Source organism: Colletotrichum tamarilloi (assembly GCF_030869305.1).
Source record: "Colletotrichum tamarilloi strain Tom-12 chromosome Unknown Scaffold_9.1, whole genome shotgun sequence".
Lineage (NCBI taxonomy): Eukaryota > Fungi > Ascomycota > Sordariomycetes > Glomerellales > Glomerellaceae > Colletotrichum > Colletotrichum tamarilloi.
Window position 1 is genome coordinate 875563 of NW_026849392.1, and position 12678 is coordinate 888240.

Below are 12678 nucleotides of genomic sequence, written 5' to 3' on the forward strand. Positions count from 1 at the left end.
GCTTAGAATATTGATTGTTCTTACGACGTATCCTTGAATCGACTTATACTCATGGTTGTGGCGTTAGCAATCGAAGGACCCACATGCGTGGCTTGATGGTTGGATGTGGCTGGAGCTTGATCCAAAAATTTCCGGGGACAATTCCCAACTGGCCATCTTAGCAGAGCGCGATCAATCTCAGGAAAACCAGCATTGTCCTCTGGCCAATGTAAACGGAACCACGCCCAACATGGCAGCAACAGGGCAAGCATTCCGACTCTGCGTCCGCAGCAGTCGTCGGATACCATCGACGCCGCGCATCGCCGCAGCCCGCACGACGACGACGGCGACGACGACCCAGAGACGAGCCTTTACCGCCAGCACCACGCAACAGGCACGGAAAGAACGCGAAGAAATCTATGAAGATCCGTACGACCGCAAGCGCGAGACCGTCGAGGAGCTGGTGGCGCGCCTCAAGCCCGAGGAGGTGAAGAAGCTCGAGAGGCTCCAGAAGCAAGACCCCGAGTTCCAGTCCATGTCAGTGGCCGAGTCCTTGAAGGCGCGGATTGCGAAGCAGGGGCCGCTCCCGCCGTTGAGATCGACGAAGTCGCCGAGGCAGCAGGTACAAAGGAATTCGTTCTGGTACGATGACGATGACCCGACGGCGCCGATAGATCCCGCGTTGGAGGAGTTTGAGGAGGACGACATCACGCCCATGGCGCACGGGAAGCTGGATGAGATTCGCGAGTACAGACATTACCACCGCATCATGGCGTGGGAGATGCCGCTGCTGTCCAGTACGTTGCAATTCCCATTTCTGCTCCTCCTTTGAGCTCCTCAGAACCCCCCTTTACAACCCCTCTCCCTTTGGACAAAACGAACGATGTGCTGACTACGGATCCAAACAGAGCTCGCCAAGCCTTTCGAACCGCCCAAAGAGGACGAGGTGTTGCGCTTCCGGTACACTTCGTACATGGGCGAGCACCACCCGGCGGAGAAGAAGGTGGTTGTGCAGTTCTCGCCGGCCGACCTGGGGCTCACCGACGTGCAGGCGGACAAGCTCCGCAAGCTTGTCGGGCCGCGGTACAACCCTGAGACGGACGTGGTCAAGATGAGCTCGGAGAAGTACGAGCATCAGGCACAGAACAAGCGCTACCTCTCCAACTTGGTGGACGACCTGATTGCCAGCGCCAAGGTAAGCATTTGTCTTCACGATTTCACATGCATATATGTCCCCGATACACACGCTTGCCAAGTCTAGTTTTGTTACGAGAACCCAAAACTAACAATGGAAAACTCTACAACAGGACCCCAAGGATGATTTCAAGGACATCCCCCTCGACACACGGCACCACGTCTTCAAGAACAAGCCCAAGTTTCCCAAGGAGTGGCGCATGAACGAGGAGCGCCGCAAGGAGCTCGACGATTTCCGCCTGCGGGCGCTCGAGATCGACGCCGGCAAGCTGGAGGAAGGACAGGTCATCGACGGCACGGAGAAGATTGAGCAGTTCCTCGCGGCGCCGCCGCCCGAGACGGAGGGCAAGGTGGCCGAGATGGTGGCTGTCCGGGGCCGGGGCGGTAACAAGCAAAAGGGTCTCGGCCGTCGGTAGAGGGTTAGATCGTACTTGCACCATCACCCACTACCACTGCTCGGCTTGAGTGCCGCAGACTCGGTGTGCCTCTTGTCCAATATCTGTTTTATCAGACTTGGTCGGGAGCGAACCAGAAACCTTGTGTATGACTAGGCGGCGTGGTCCCGTTCATGGGACTTTGGCCTGCCCTTGTAACATCTCCATGTATACATCCGTGCCAGATCGGAATTATAGAAATTCAAAAAACAACGGCGGCTTGCGTTTAGATGCCCGTATCAATGTTATATGATGTGACAAGTCAAGGCTTTCTCGTTGGCAGCGGCTTGGTTGGAGGATAATGCTGGCTGATGGGAAGAGCTTATCAAATATGGGCGGTAACCACGAATTGCTGACACCATCCTCTCATCATTTCCATTGTGCTATAAGCTTATACGACTAGAAGCTTGTACTGACGACCGAAAAGTTTGAGGGTTACAGTCCTTTGTTTGGCACATCTATTCTCGTCTGATTAATAAACAAATCGGCCGCCGTCAATGACATTCAAATATGCATATTTCGTTGAACAGCAATCCGGGATGGAACCCACCCGCTTTCCGCGGCCATGACTATTTTGCCCAATCGAGTTTTAGAGAAACAATGGGGTTAAATCATATTCATTGAGACCAAAAAGGGGGACCTGACCTAAACATGAGTTAGGAAAATAGACGCGCCTTTTCGAGGACAGGGATTGCTTGCGTCTACCTTAGTCAGCCGTATTGATGGAGACGTGTTGAGTGATGATGCCTCGGCAACTTTTTTCTAATTTATTCCTCTTATGTCCTGCTCACCAATTTTTGCAGGCACGGCAGGCTAGGACCAGATCGTGCAGGTGCAAATGGGCAGGGGGTGGCGCCCTGTACCTATGTGGGGAAGAAACGGAGCAGCGGGATTGGCGAGCGGCGGCGCCGTCTTGGGTGATCCCGTCTTAACCAAGTTAGCCTGGCACGACCTGGCTAGAGCTCCCAAGCTTTTTTTGCCTCGGACTTTAGCTAAGGAAACCTCAAAGCTCAAGCATGCGCTCGTCAATCTTGTTGAGTGTTATCTGACATGGACCGTGAGGATGGACGGTTCACCTGAAGCTATTAGTCTCTTCAAAAGACAGCTCGTTGATTCTTTAGCTTGGGGCATGGAACAAACTAGAGAAGAACGAAGAGCTTCCATGACCACGATAGCAATAGTTACCTATGTATGGAAAAGATAGAGCGTTGGCAGATGGACCACAGCGCAGGACATGGACAGGATGGGACGGTGTCCCCGTCGCAGCCCGCTCCGTCGGGACATCTATGCCTCCTTTCCCTGTCCGTCCTATTATGCGGCGCCATTCGCTACGGATCTGTCGTAGTACTCTCTACCTGACCTTTAGTAAGGTATACCATGAAGGGGAAAGGAAGAAGGATAGCAGTGCTGCTGGGTGCCGTTCACATGCGTCTAGCGCACCGCACCGTTCCCGTAGCTTCCCTTCCCGCGCCTTCTTGGGGAAGCGAGTTCGTTTCCAACGTGCAGTGCAGCGCATTTGCCTCCCTTCCCCCCTGCCTGCACTCACCAGCGTTCACCTTATCCCGTCCCCTCTCTCAGCTGTACGGGTCAGACAAGTAATACATCACCACTCGCACTCGCATCATACAAGTCCCGCCATCAGCCATTGCACCCATAATACTGCAGATAGTTCTTTTTCCGCGCCACCCACGGGATAACAATATTGCTGGCCACGTCCCAGAAGTGAGAAATTGACAATCACTAAACGATTCAGCTTATCCCAAGGACCCGGTTGACCTTTTCCTACGTTCTCCTTAATAAGATACCTCACCTGTTAGGCCATCTCATGCGCCGAGGTTTCTAAGCCCGGAAGTCCCTACCCGCACATTCAAGGTGCCTCTTTACCTTGCTACACAGTACCTCACTTCGCGTACGAACTAAGGTACCTATCCATCACACCCACGCGACACGGAGGCCGAGCACAGGTGGAGCTCTGTCGCATCCATCACTTTTCCCCTACAAAGCTACCGACGCCCTCTGCATCGGCTTGGCTGCTGATATTTGCTACTCGGACTACATAAGTCGAGGCAACCCTTACAACTCTATCTACCACCACCAACACCACCTTCTCTTCTTTTCCGCGACCCCGAATCCCGACCATTGCCAACTTCCCCTCACGAATCTCTCCTCTCCCTAGGTCCGGTTCATCGCAACAAAGGAAGTCCAGGAAAGAAGCACCGTCCCTTACACACTGAAGAACCGCACATCTCAACGCCATCAAAATGTCGCTCGCAACCGACACAAAGATCGCCGAGTTCACTCACACCTCAACCGACGACATCTACCGCCTCACAGACACCATCCGCGCCACCTTCCGCTCTAACAAGACCAAGGATCTCAAGTACCGCACCCTCCAGCTCCGTAAGCTCTACTGGGCCATCAAGGACTACTCCCCACAGCTCTGCGATGCCCTGCGCAAGGACCTGAGGAAGTGCAAGCACGAGGCCGTCCTCTCCGAGGTCGACTGGTGCGCCAATGACTGTCTCTACATGCTCAAGAACCTCAGCAAGTTCGCTGCCGAGGAGAAGTGTGAGGATGTGCCTCTCACCTACGCCGCCCTGAAGCCGCGCATCCGCAAGGAGCCCCTGGGCATGGTTCTCGTCATCGGCGCTTTCAACTTCCCCGTCCAGTTGACCCTTCTTCCCATCATCGGCGCCATCGCCGCCGGCTGCACCGCCGTCTTGAAGCCTTCCGAGAGCGCCCCAGCCACCGCCATGGTCCTGACCAAGATCTTCGAGGTTGCTCTTGACCCCAAGGCCTACACCGTCATCAACGGTGCTGTCCAGGAGACTCAGGCTCTTCTTGACGTCAAGTGGGACAAGATCATGTACACGGGCAGCACTGCCGTCGGTAAGATCATCTCCAAGAAGGCCGCTGAGACCCTCACGCCCGTCACCCTCGAATTGGGTGGTCTGAACCCGGCTTTCGTCACCAAGAACGCCAACGTCAAGCTCGCCGCTCGCCGTCTCATGTGGTCAAAGTGCCTCAACGCCGGCCAGGTCTGCATTTCTCAGAACTATATCCTGGCCGACCGTGCCATCGTCGAGCAACTCATCCAGGGCCTTAACGCTACTTACAAGGAGTTCTTCCCCAGCGGCGCCAAGAACAGCCCTGACTTCTCTCGTATTGTCAACAAGAAGTCTTTCCAGCGCATCAAGAAGATGGTTGACGAGACGAACGGAAAGATCGTCATGGGTGGTGGTTTGGACGAGGACCAGCTCTACATTGAGCCCACTGCCGTGCTGGTCGATTCCATGCTCGACTCCGTCATGAAGGATGAGTCTTTCGGCCCAGTTTTCGCCATCATGCCGTATGATACCCTCGACGACGCAATCAACATTGCGAACCAGGTATACAGGACGCCTCTGGCGCTCTTCGCTTTTGGCAATGATCAGGAGAGCAAGCGAAGTAAGCAAAGCCCATTGTTTTGTAGACAGGTGACCATACTAACTTGCTGCAAGTCCTCAACGAGGTGACTTCTGGCGGTGCCACCATCAACGACGGCTTCTTCCATGCCTCCATGTCGACTGTCCCCTTCGGCGGCGTCGGTGATTCCGGCACGGGCAACTACCGCGGTCGCGCGTCCTTCGACGCCTTCACCCACCGTCGCTCCGTCGCGCAGACTCCTTCGTGGCTGGAGAAATTCATCCGTGTTCGCTACATGCCGTACTCCCCCAAGGAGCTCAAGCGCCTTCAAGGCATGACAAATGACAAGCCCGACTTTGACCGCAATGGTATTCAGGTCCGCGGGGTGGGTTACTGGGTCAAGTTGGTCTTGGGGCTCGGCGCGAAAGGTGCTACAGGTGCGTTGTTGAGATGGGTCTTGGCCCTGGTAAGTATGTACACCCTAACCCAGCGAAGGCGTTCTTAGGACTTTGATCGGATGAAGTTATGGGTTGCAAGAATGAGTTTCAAACACAAAGAGCGTTTATCACACTTCACCTCCGCTGTTTCGTCTCTCTGGTACCCAAACACACTTTCCCAAGTGCGATTGTCACTGTGTTTTTTTCTTACCAAAAAAAACCACAACCTCATCACAACACATGCCCTCGCGCACCTTTTTCCTTTGATTGTAAGTTTAGTCCCCCTTCAGATATGACCTGCCTTGGAGAGATACTGGGGGACACGCGAGAAAAAAGTTTCGACTTGTCGTTGGACACACTCGCTTGGAGTAAAGGGACTCATGTTGCTGGGATGAAAATAAGGGGTGTGAATGTAAGGCTTAGAGAAGCCTTGGTACTATCCCTCATCTCAGACGCAGTCTGTATGGTACTGTGCTATATACCATTTCCTATACGTTATGCGATAGTAATGTGAAGAAGGCAAAAAGCATGCCTTTGACGTTCGTTAAATATTGGCATTGTTCGTGAAAAGAGGTTTGAAATCCTGCGTCATCAAATGAAATCAATATGTATGGCGATCAAGGTCATTTCTTCCGTTTCACGTTGCATACTAATTTTTTGCAAATTCTAAGATGACCTACAGAGAAAAGGAGAGAGCCCTTCATCGATCAGGAATTGAACCCAAAGCGAAGCAAAGATCAAGGGTTGTGGAGGAAGACGAATTCACCGGCCACCTCCTAAACCCCTCAACACCTTGCCTCCTAAACTTCCGAGTTTCGACAAAATAGAAGTGTGCCCTGACTAATTCCCATAAAATCACCTCGCAGTCCCAACAGGAACACCCCAAGACCCCTTCGCCAACTCAACAGGCACATTCATCTCCAACCTATCATCGTCATCTCTCACCACCACTGACGCCTGCGCGCGGGGTGGTTTGGTGAGTGCAGGTGACGGGTCCGGGTCAAAGTAGCCCGGCCTAGCGTCCGACCTGTCTCTCTTCCTCCTTCTTCTCTTCTGCTGTCTCTGACTACCTCCCAGGAAGGTCGAGGAGACGATGGATGAGAGCGTACTTGATCTAGAGAGACTGTGCAGCTGGGAAGGGGTCCTAGTTTGGCGTCTCTCTTTCCCGCCTGATGATGTCGTCTCCAACGTAGAAGGTTTCCCAGAATCGTGGGCTAGAATCCCCGTCATCTGCTTTTCCTTGCCTTGCTCCCTAGTCTTGGGAATAACCAGCCCCTCATCGACATCGTCACCACCACCAACCGCAACATCCAGATTACCCTGCTGCATAGCCGCATTCCTCTTCCTACTGCGGCGACTCGGCTCATCCTCGGTATTCGACACGGCGGCCAGCGCCGCGGACGCAAGGCCCCGATCTCTGGCGAGCCATCGCGCGTCCCGGTGCGCCTTGTAGGTTCTGAAGCCGGCTTGTGCCGTGGTGTCTCCGTCGACGAAGCGTTCGAGGAAGAGTTGGACGCGGTCGCGGAGGCGGATGAAGATGCGGGCGGGGGTCGCTCGCGGTCCTTGGTGCTGATGTTGTCGTGGGTATGGTTGGTGAGATGTGGTGGTCATTGTTTGTACTTTGAGTCGGTGATGGCGTTAAGTCTCGAGTCTGTAAAGGGGTGATTTACTTTTCGACATAAGAGTATAATCGTGGGTAAGGTTGGAAGACGCTGAGCTGTCTTGTCCTCCGCGAAGCCTCGATTTTCTCGATCTCGGATCTCGTCCACCGTTCCGCGATCCCCCTGAATGATAGAACCTATAGGCAAATGAAATCTGAGTAAAAACGGCCCGGCTGTACCACTCACACCTGTCCATGTCCCACTTCCGCCCGCGGGAACCAGAGAAGAAGACTGACGATTCCACAAAAGAGAAACAAAAAGAAGAGGCTTGCCGTTTTTCATTCTATATGTGTGGTTTGGTTGGTAGTACAATAATCCCACCATCCGCTCTCCTCCCGCCCCCCTCAATCCCACGTCTGTCATGTCGACAATCGGGAGAGAGAGGTGGTTCAAAAACCGCGGCAAATCAAATACCCCGAAGCTGCGTATTATCCTGCTCGTCCATCTTGCGGTACCGCTCCGCCAGCACCTCCTTGACGCTCTTGGTCAATCCGCTCGGCTTCTCGTACCGCTGGTGCAGCGCCTTCTGTACCGGCGTCGTCGCGGGCGCCACCGCGCCGTCGGCCTTGATGCTGACCTTGTCCTCGGCCACGCCCGCCGCCTGCTTCGCCGCCACGAGCACCGCCTCCCCTTGCTGCCGTCCTTTGTCCACCACGTCGCCGACGACGGCCTTGACCTCGGCGGCCTTGCTGTCGACAATCTTCTTGGCCTCGGCGGCTTTCGCGTCGAGGAGCTTCTTCGCCTCGGCGGCCTTGGCGCGCGCAGCCTCCTCGGCAGCGAGGCTCTTTTCCCTCGCGCGCTCCCACGCGCTGCGCGCCTCCTTCTTGACCTCCGCGCCGGTCGCCTCCGCAGCGGCAGCGCCCTTGGCCGAAGCCTCCTTGGCCAGCGGGACGGCGCTCTTCTCGACGGCCTGCTCCGCCTCGCCGGCCTTTTCAATGGTGCCGCCCCAGAAGCGCGCGGCGCCGCTCTCGAGACCCTCGCGCACCTCGCCCCAGTCGGTGCGCTGCGCCCAGCGGACGGCGTTCTCTACCTCGCGGTTCCAACGGTCTTTGGCGGAGGTGAGGAGCGTCTCGCGGTCCTTGACGGCCTGTTCGGCGCGTGTCAGGGGCGGAGGGATGCGGATTTGGGGCTCGAGGAGGGAGGAGAGGACGTGGTGTTGGGTGCGGAGGGTGTGGGACTGGCTTTCGCGGTTGCGTTGGTGGGCGAGGACTGTGAGGTAGGCTACGCCTAGGGTTACGGTCACACCGCCGGTCTGTTTGATGAGGTATGATAATTAGCTATACGATATGCTAATAGTGCGTGTATGAAATCTCCGTCATAGGTTTCTGGAGTGCAAGAGAAAGAATGAGAGAGAAAGAGAGGATGAGGGAGTGTAGCGTACGAATCCAGTGGTGAAGCCCATGATGGCTGATGATCCAGTCCAAATGCGACGGACGCAATTGAAGACTGGGATTTGATATTATAGTTCCTCTCCGTAGATTGTATTCGGCTTCAAGGTTTCATGATGCAATTGGAGCAAGCACGTCGTAGGAAGTCGAATCGAATTGGCGTTGTCGCTTGTCACTGAATTGACCTCCGAGAAGCGGGACGGGCAGCTTCGGTGCGGAATGACGTTAATTAATCGGGCTTGCGAGCGAGCGAGCGACTTTCAGCCTCCCCGGGTGGATTTCGGCGACGGGCAGGGGTCAAGGTACCTTAGCACCTGGCGGCAGGAACACTGAACTACAGTCCCCGCCTAATTGTCCCTCTAAGCCAACCAGAGGCTCCGAACCACCCTACGCCAAAAATTTGGGAGACGACAGCCGACGGATTGCAACGAGCGACTCCAGAGGCTATCAGCACGGCTTTTTTGACGATCCAATTCGATTCGATAGCCTCAAACTGCTGCGAAGTCCACCGCCCTGTTCACCACGCAGAGCAGCCGTTCCTCTGCAGCCTACGGACGAAAACGAAACGAAACGAAACAGGTTGCTCCCGCCGACTTCTCTCCCTCAATTGAGACGACTTCAACACATTCACAGCAGCCATGGCGGGAGGTCTCACCAAGTACAGGCATCTGAGCCGCAACTCGTCGGCACGACAGGCCCTGCTTCGCGGCCTCGTCACCTCCCTCGTCGCCCACGAGCACATTCACACCACCTTTGCTAAGGCCAAGGAGGCCCAGCGCCTCGCTGAGAAGCTCATCACCTACGCGAAGCGCGACAACGAGGAGACGAGGCGGAAAGCTCAGGCGATTCTCTACGTGAGTTGGACAAACACCCCTGGTGGTCTCGGCAGCTCTTCAAGATGGAAGAAGCTACTAGTCCCCAAACAGAGACGAGGTTCGAAAAGAACGAACCGAAACTGACAAAAGGATATAACGTTAGACACCCCACGACCTCCTCCCCAAGCTCTTCGGCGAGCTCCGCACACGCTACTCCGAGCGCCCGGGAGGCTACACGCGCGTGCTGCGCACCGAGCCCCGGAGCACCTACGACCAGGCGCCTTCTGCGATCCTCGAGCTCGTCGACGGGCCCCGCGATGTGCGCTTCATGATGACGGCCAAGGCCGTCGCCCACGACAAGGACTCCGGCCACCGCAGCACCGACCTGACCAAGAAGAACGTCGCCAAGGTGACGAGGTACCGCAAGGACGGCAAGACGGCGTTCGACGACATGGTGGCCAGCTTCAGGCTTCTCACGGCCCGGTCGGATGCGAAGGCGGCGAAGAAGGAGGAGTTGTTGGAAGGGGCCAAGGTCAAGGCTAAGAAGGTGAAGGCCGCCAAGAAGGCGTGAAGCCGAGTGGAGGCTTTTGTTTTGATGCAATGCCAGTCGGTATAGGAGGTCTGTCGTCTGCTGGATAGGGGCAAAAACTTTGCTCAAAAGCAGAGAGGACGATGTGGCGTGAGAAGAAAATGTAACTGATAAGAATGGTGTATTATCAAGAGGGAAATACCTGGCCAGTCTATAGATTACTGTCGTGTAGGGTATACATGTATACTACGGAAGCTCCAAAAAGACAACTTTTTAACTTCTGCCATAATATGGCAGCAAAACACATCCATCTTGCCCCCTTCTCCTTGTTCTTACACAAAATCAAAGGTATCGCCCTTCTCCTGGATCATCTTGCCTACGCGCTGCGTGCCGACCACGCGTTCCAGCTTCATGACATCGTACTTTGAGAACATGATGCGCACGGTACCTTGTCCAGGCTCGATTCTCATATCCTGCTCGCTGCGCGCGAGGTAGTCTCCCGCGATCTCGCGGTAAAAGATTGGGTTGTCGGGCAGGCCGTACATGATGACGCGCTGGACGCCGCGGATCGGCGTCCGCCGAAAGTGGTGCGCTCGCTCCGTGTAGAGGAGCACCTTGTGCCGGCCCGTCATGAAGTGGGAGCGGGCGCGAGAGGCCTCGGGGACGTCGGCGTACTCGGAGATTGTGCCAAAGGAAAGGGCGGCGACGGCCGGGTTGGCGGAGAAGTAGTTGCGCACGCGGACGAAGTCGAGGTACGAGGGGATGAAGATGAGGGTGCCCGAGGTGTCCCTCGCGCGCTTGATGAGGGAGGGGAGGATGGCCGAGACGAAGTAGTCGAAGCGCGCGTCGGGCTCCTTTTCGAGGGAGCGGCACTCGAAGCGGGAAAAGGTCTGGCGGGCCTTGATGCCTAGCTGCGTGAGGACGCCCGGGTAGTCGGCCTGGAAGCGGACCTTGCCGGCCCAATTGTGGCACTGCGTGCGGAAGAGCTCGGTGAGCTCGGGCGTGTTGAAACCGGAGAGGACGATGGTTTGGCGGAAATATTTCGCCTGGTCGTCAAGGTACCAGCTGCGCACGCGGCCAAAGTCGCAGCCGTGGGCGTCCTTTGGCTGGAGGTTCATGTGCTCGAAAATGTACTCGACGTGCTCCCAGTTCTGCATGAGCTGGGCGTCAGCCTGGTCAACGACGACCATCTCAATGGAGCTGAGAAAGTCGTAGTCCATCTTCTTCTTGTCTTCGTCAGAGCCGATGGCCATGCGCAGGCCCAGGGGACTGGCAAGCAGGATGTCTGAGTTGTAGAACTGTGAAAAGTACTTGACGGTCTTGCGCGTGAACTTCATACCGATCCGGAACATGTCGTCGTCGTTGCCCTCGAAAAGGTCGCGGAAGTCGGCCGGCTTGTCGTCTCCGAATTTGACGTCCTCGTCAGTGTACGCATCGTCGAAGCGCTTTCTGTTTTCCCGCTGGTCCGGCGCGCAGATGTCCTCGATTGTGTTTGCAGTCGTTAGGCAGGATTGTCTTGTTGGCAGTAGGAATAGGATTTTGGGGCGCGTGAAGCCCTGGTCTCTGAGCTCGAGATCGGCATTCTCTTCTCTCGAGAGTTTGTAGTTGTTCTTGATGACTCTGTCTCGGGTCCTGTTTGTACGTAAGCATTTGAAATTCAAGGCAAGTCACGTCCAGGTAGGTCCCTTACTTGAAGACGTGATTGACGGCGTGTAAGCATACAAGCTGCCGTAAGCCGTTGGAGTTCTGAATGTTTCGGTTATCATACAACACGTCGTTGTAATTGAATATCGTCGGAGCAATCGCTCGTTGCAGCGTATCGAGTGAGCCAATCTTCTTCGAGGCGATCTCCCGCAATTTTTGCTTGAGCTTGAGGCTATCCAAGCCGGAGATCGATGATGGGATCGTCGGGGCGTCCGTTCCTTCCGCTTGAGGGTATGTCACCACAGCCTTTGAAACCTTGGACATTGTTCGCTTGAAAGTCCAGTCATTCTTCTGGATCGCCTTGACTTTCTTCGCCGTCACAGCTTCGTCAGGGGTAGCGAAGTGGCTGTCGAACGGATCTGAGGCATCGACGTCGTCTTCATCGTCGCTCTGCTCCGCTTCCTCTTCCAAATCAGCCATTGGGTCTTCAGCCTCCTCGACCCTGTCAACATCTTTGTCCTCCTCCTCGGCCTCATCGCCATCAGATTCAGACTCGGATCCAGATCCAGCTTCAGACTCAGACTCGGACTCGGACTCGGCCTTGGCGGTCGCTTCTGGTCTGCCGCTCTCGAGCTTCCGTCTTTTGGCACTTGGCTCTGAAGACTCCTTAAATCCTTGGAGGAGCGCCATATAAGGCCGTGTGTTTTGAGGCTGCTCATCTACATCCTCATCATCAGACATGGAGACATCAGAATCCTCCTCTGCCTCTGAGTCTCCCTCTTCTTGGGACTCATCATCTGAAGTCCTGACAGTGTTAGATTATCATAAATTTTCATAAAATGTTCGGGAAGGTTAAACATACTCTTTTTCTTCCAGACGTGCAGTATCGAATCTTCTGCCTCCTCTTCCTCTACCTCGGCCTCTCGCACCTCCTCTCCCTCTTGTGCCTCCTCTTGCACCTCCTCTGCCACCACCACGGGCACCGCCTCTGCTTCCTCCCCGGAATCCGGCCCGACCTCTACCTCTTGGGCCCATTATATCTTACTTTCTGTCAGTGCAAGTTCTGGGTAAACACAGACAGCAATGTATGAGCTTTCAAAAGAAAAAAATAGATTAAAAAGTGTTGTTCACCGAAGCAAAACTCATTCACTTGGTCGACGGAAAAAAAGTTATAAGTCGGCCATATCAGCCT

General features: G+C 55.2%; 6 protein-coding genes across 6 annotated transcripts; 3 read left to right on the forward strand and 3 right to left on the reverse strand.

Moving 5' to 3' along the window:
- Positions 1 to 229: 229 nt before the first annotated feature.
- On the forward strand, positions 230 to 1589 carry CTAM01_04028 (uncharacterized protein; the record flags this gene model as incomplete). Its single annotated transcript, XM_060520058.1, has 3 exons — positions 230 to 776; positions 888 to 1174; positions 1287 to 1589. The coding sequence occupies 3 exons, from the start codon at positions 230 to 232 to the stop codon at positions 1587 to 1589; spliced, it is 1137 nt and encodes a 378-aa protein (XP_060385479.1).
- A 2279-nt stretch (positions 1590 to 3868) lies between these two features.
- CTAM01_04029 (aldehyde dehydrogenase) lies at positions 3869 to 5533 on the forward strand (the record flags this gene model as incomplete). Its single annotated transcript, XM_060520059.1, has 3 exons — positions 3869 to 5054; positions 5108 to 5449; positions 5508 to 5533. The coding sequence occupies 3 exons, from the start codon at positions 3869 to 3871 to the stop codon at positions 5531 to 5533; spliced, it is 1554 nt and encodes a 517-aa protein (XP_060385480.1).
- A 771-nt stretch (positions 5534 to 6304) lies between these two features.
- Positions 6305 to 7060, reverse strand: CTAM01_04030 (uncharacterized protein; the record flags this gene model as incomplete). The annotated part of the gene is made up of 1 exon (XM_060520060.1): positions 6305 to 7060. The coding sequence occupies one exon, from the start codon at positions 7058 to 7060 to the stop codon at positions 6305 to 6307; it is 756 nt and encodes a 251-aa protein (XP_060385481.1).
- A 456-nt stretch (positions 7061 to 7516) lies between these two features.
- CTAM01_04031 (uncharacterized protein) lies at positions 7517 to 8512 on the reverse strand (the record flags this gene model as incomplete). Its single annotated transcript, XM_060520061.1, has 2 exons — positions 7517 to 8362; positions 8492 to 8512. 2 exons carry the CDS (start codon positions 8510 to 8512, stop codon positions 7517 to 7519), a joined length of 867 nt encoding a protein of 288 aa, XP_060385482.1.
- A 624-nt stretch (positions 8513 to 9136) lies between these two features.
- On the forward strand, positions 9137 to 9884 carry CTAM01_04032 (ribosomal protein L17; the record flags this gene model as incomplete). Its single annotated transcript, XM_060520062.1, has 2 exons — positions 9137 to 9352; positions 9477 to 9884. The coding sequence occupies 2 exons, from the start codon at positions 9137 to 9139 to the stop codon at positions 9882 to 9884; spliced, it is 624 nt and encodes a 207-aa protein (XP_060385483.1).
- A 290-nt stretch (positions 9885 to 10174) lies between these two features.
- Positions 10175 to 12521, reverse strand: CTAM01_04033 (uncharacterized protein; the record flags this gene model as incomplete). Its single annotated transcript, XM_060520063.1, has 4 exons — positions 10175 to 11474; positions 11533 to 12283; positions 12349 to 12450; positions 12509 to 12521. The coding sequence occupies 4 exons, from the start codon at positions 12519 to 12521 to the stop codon at positions 10175 to 10177; spliced, it is 2166 nt and encodes a 721-aa protein (XP_060385484.1).
- Between the last annotated feature and the right edge of the window lie 157 nt (positions 12522 to 12678).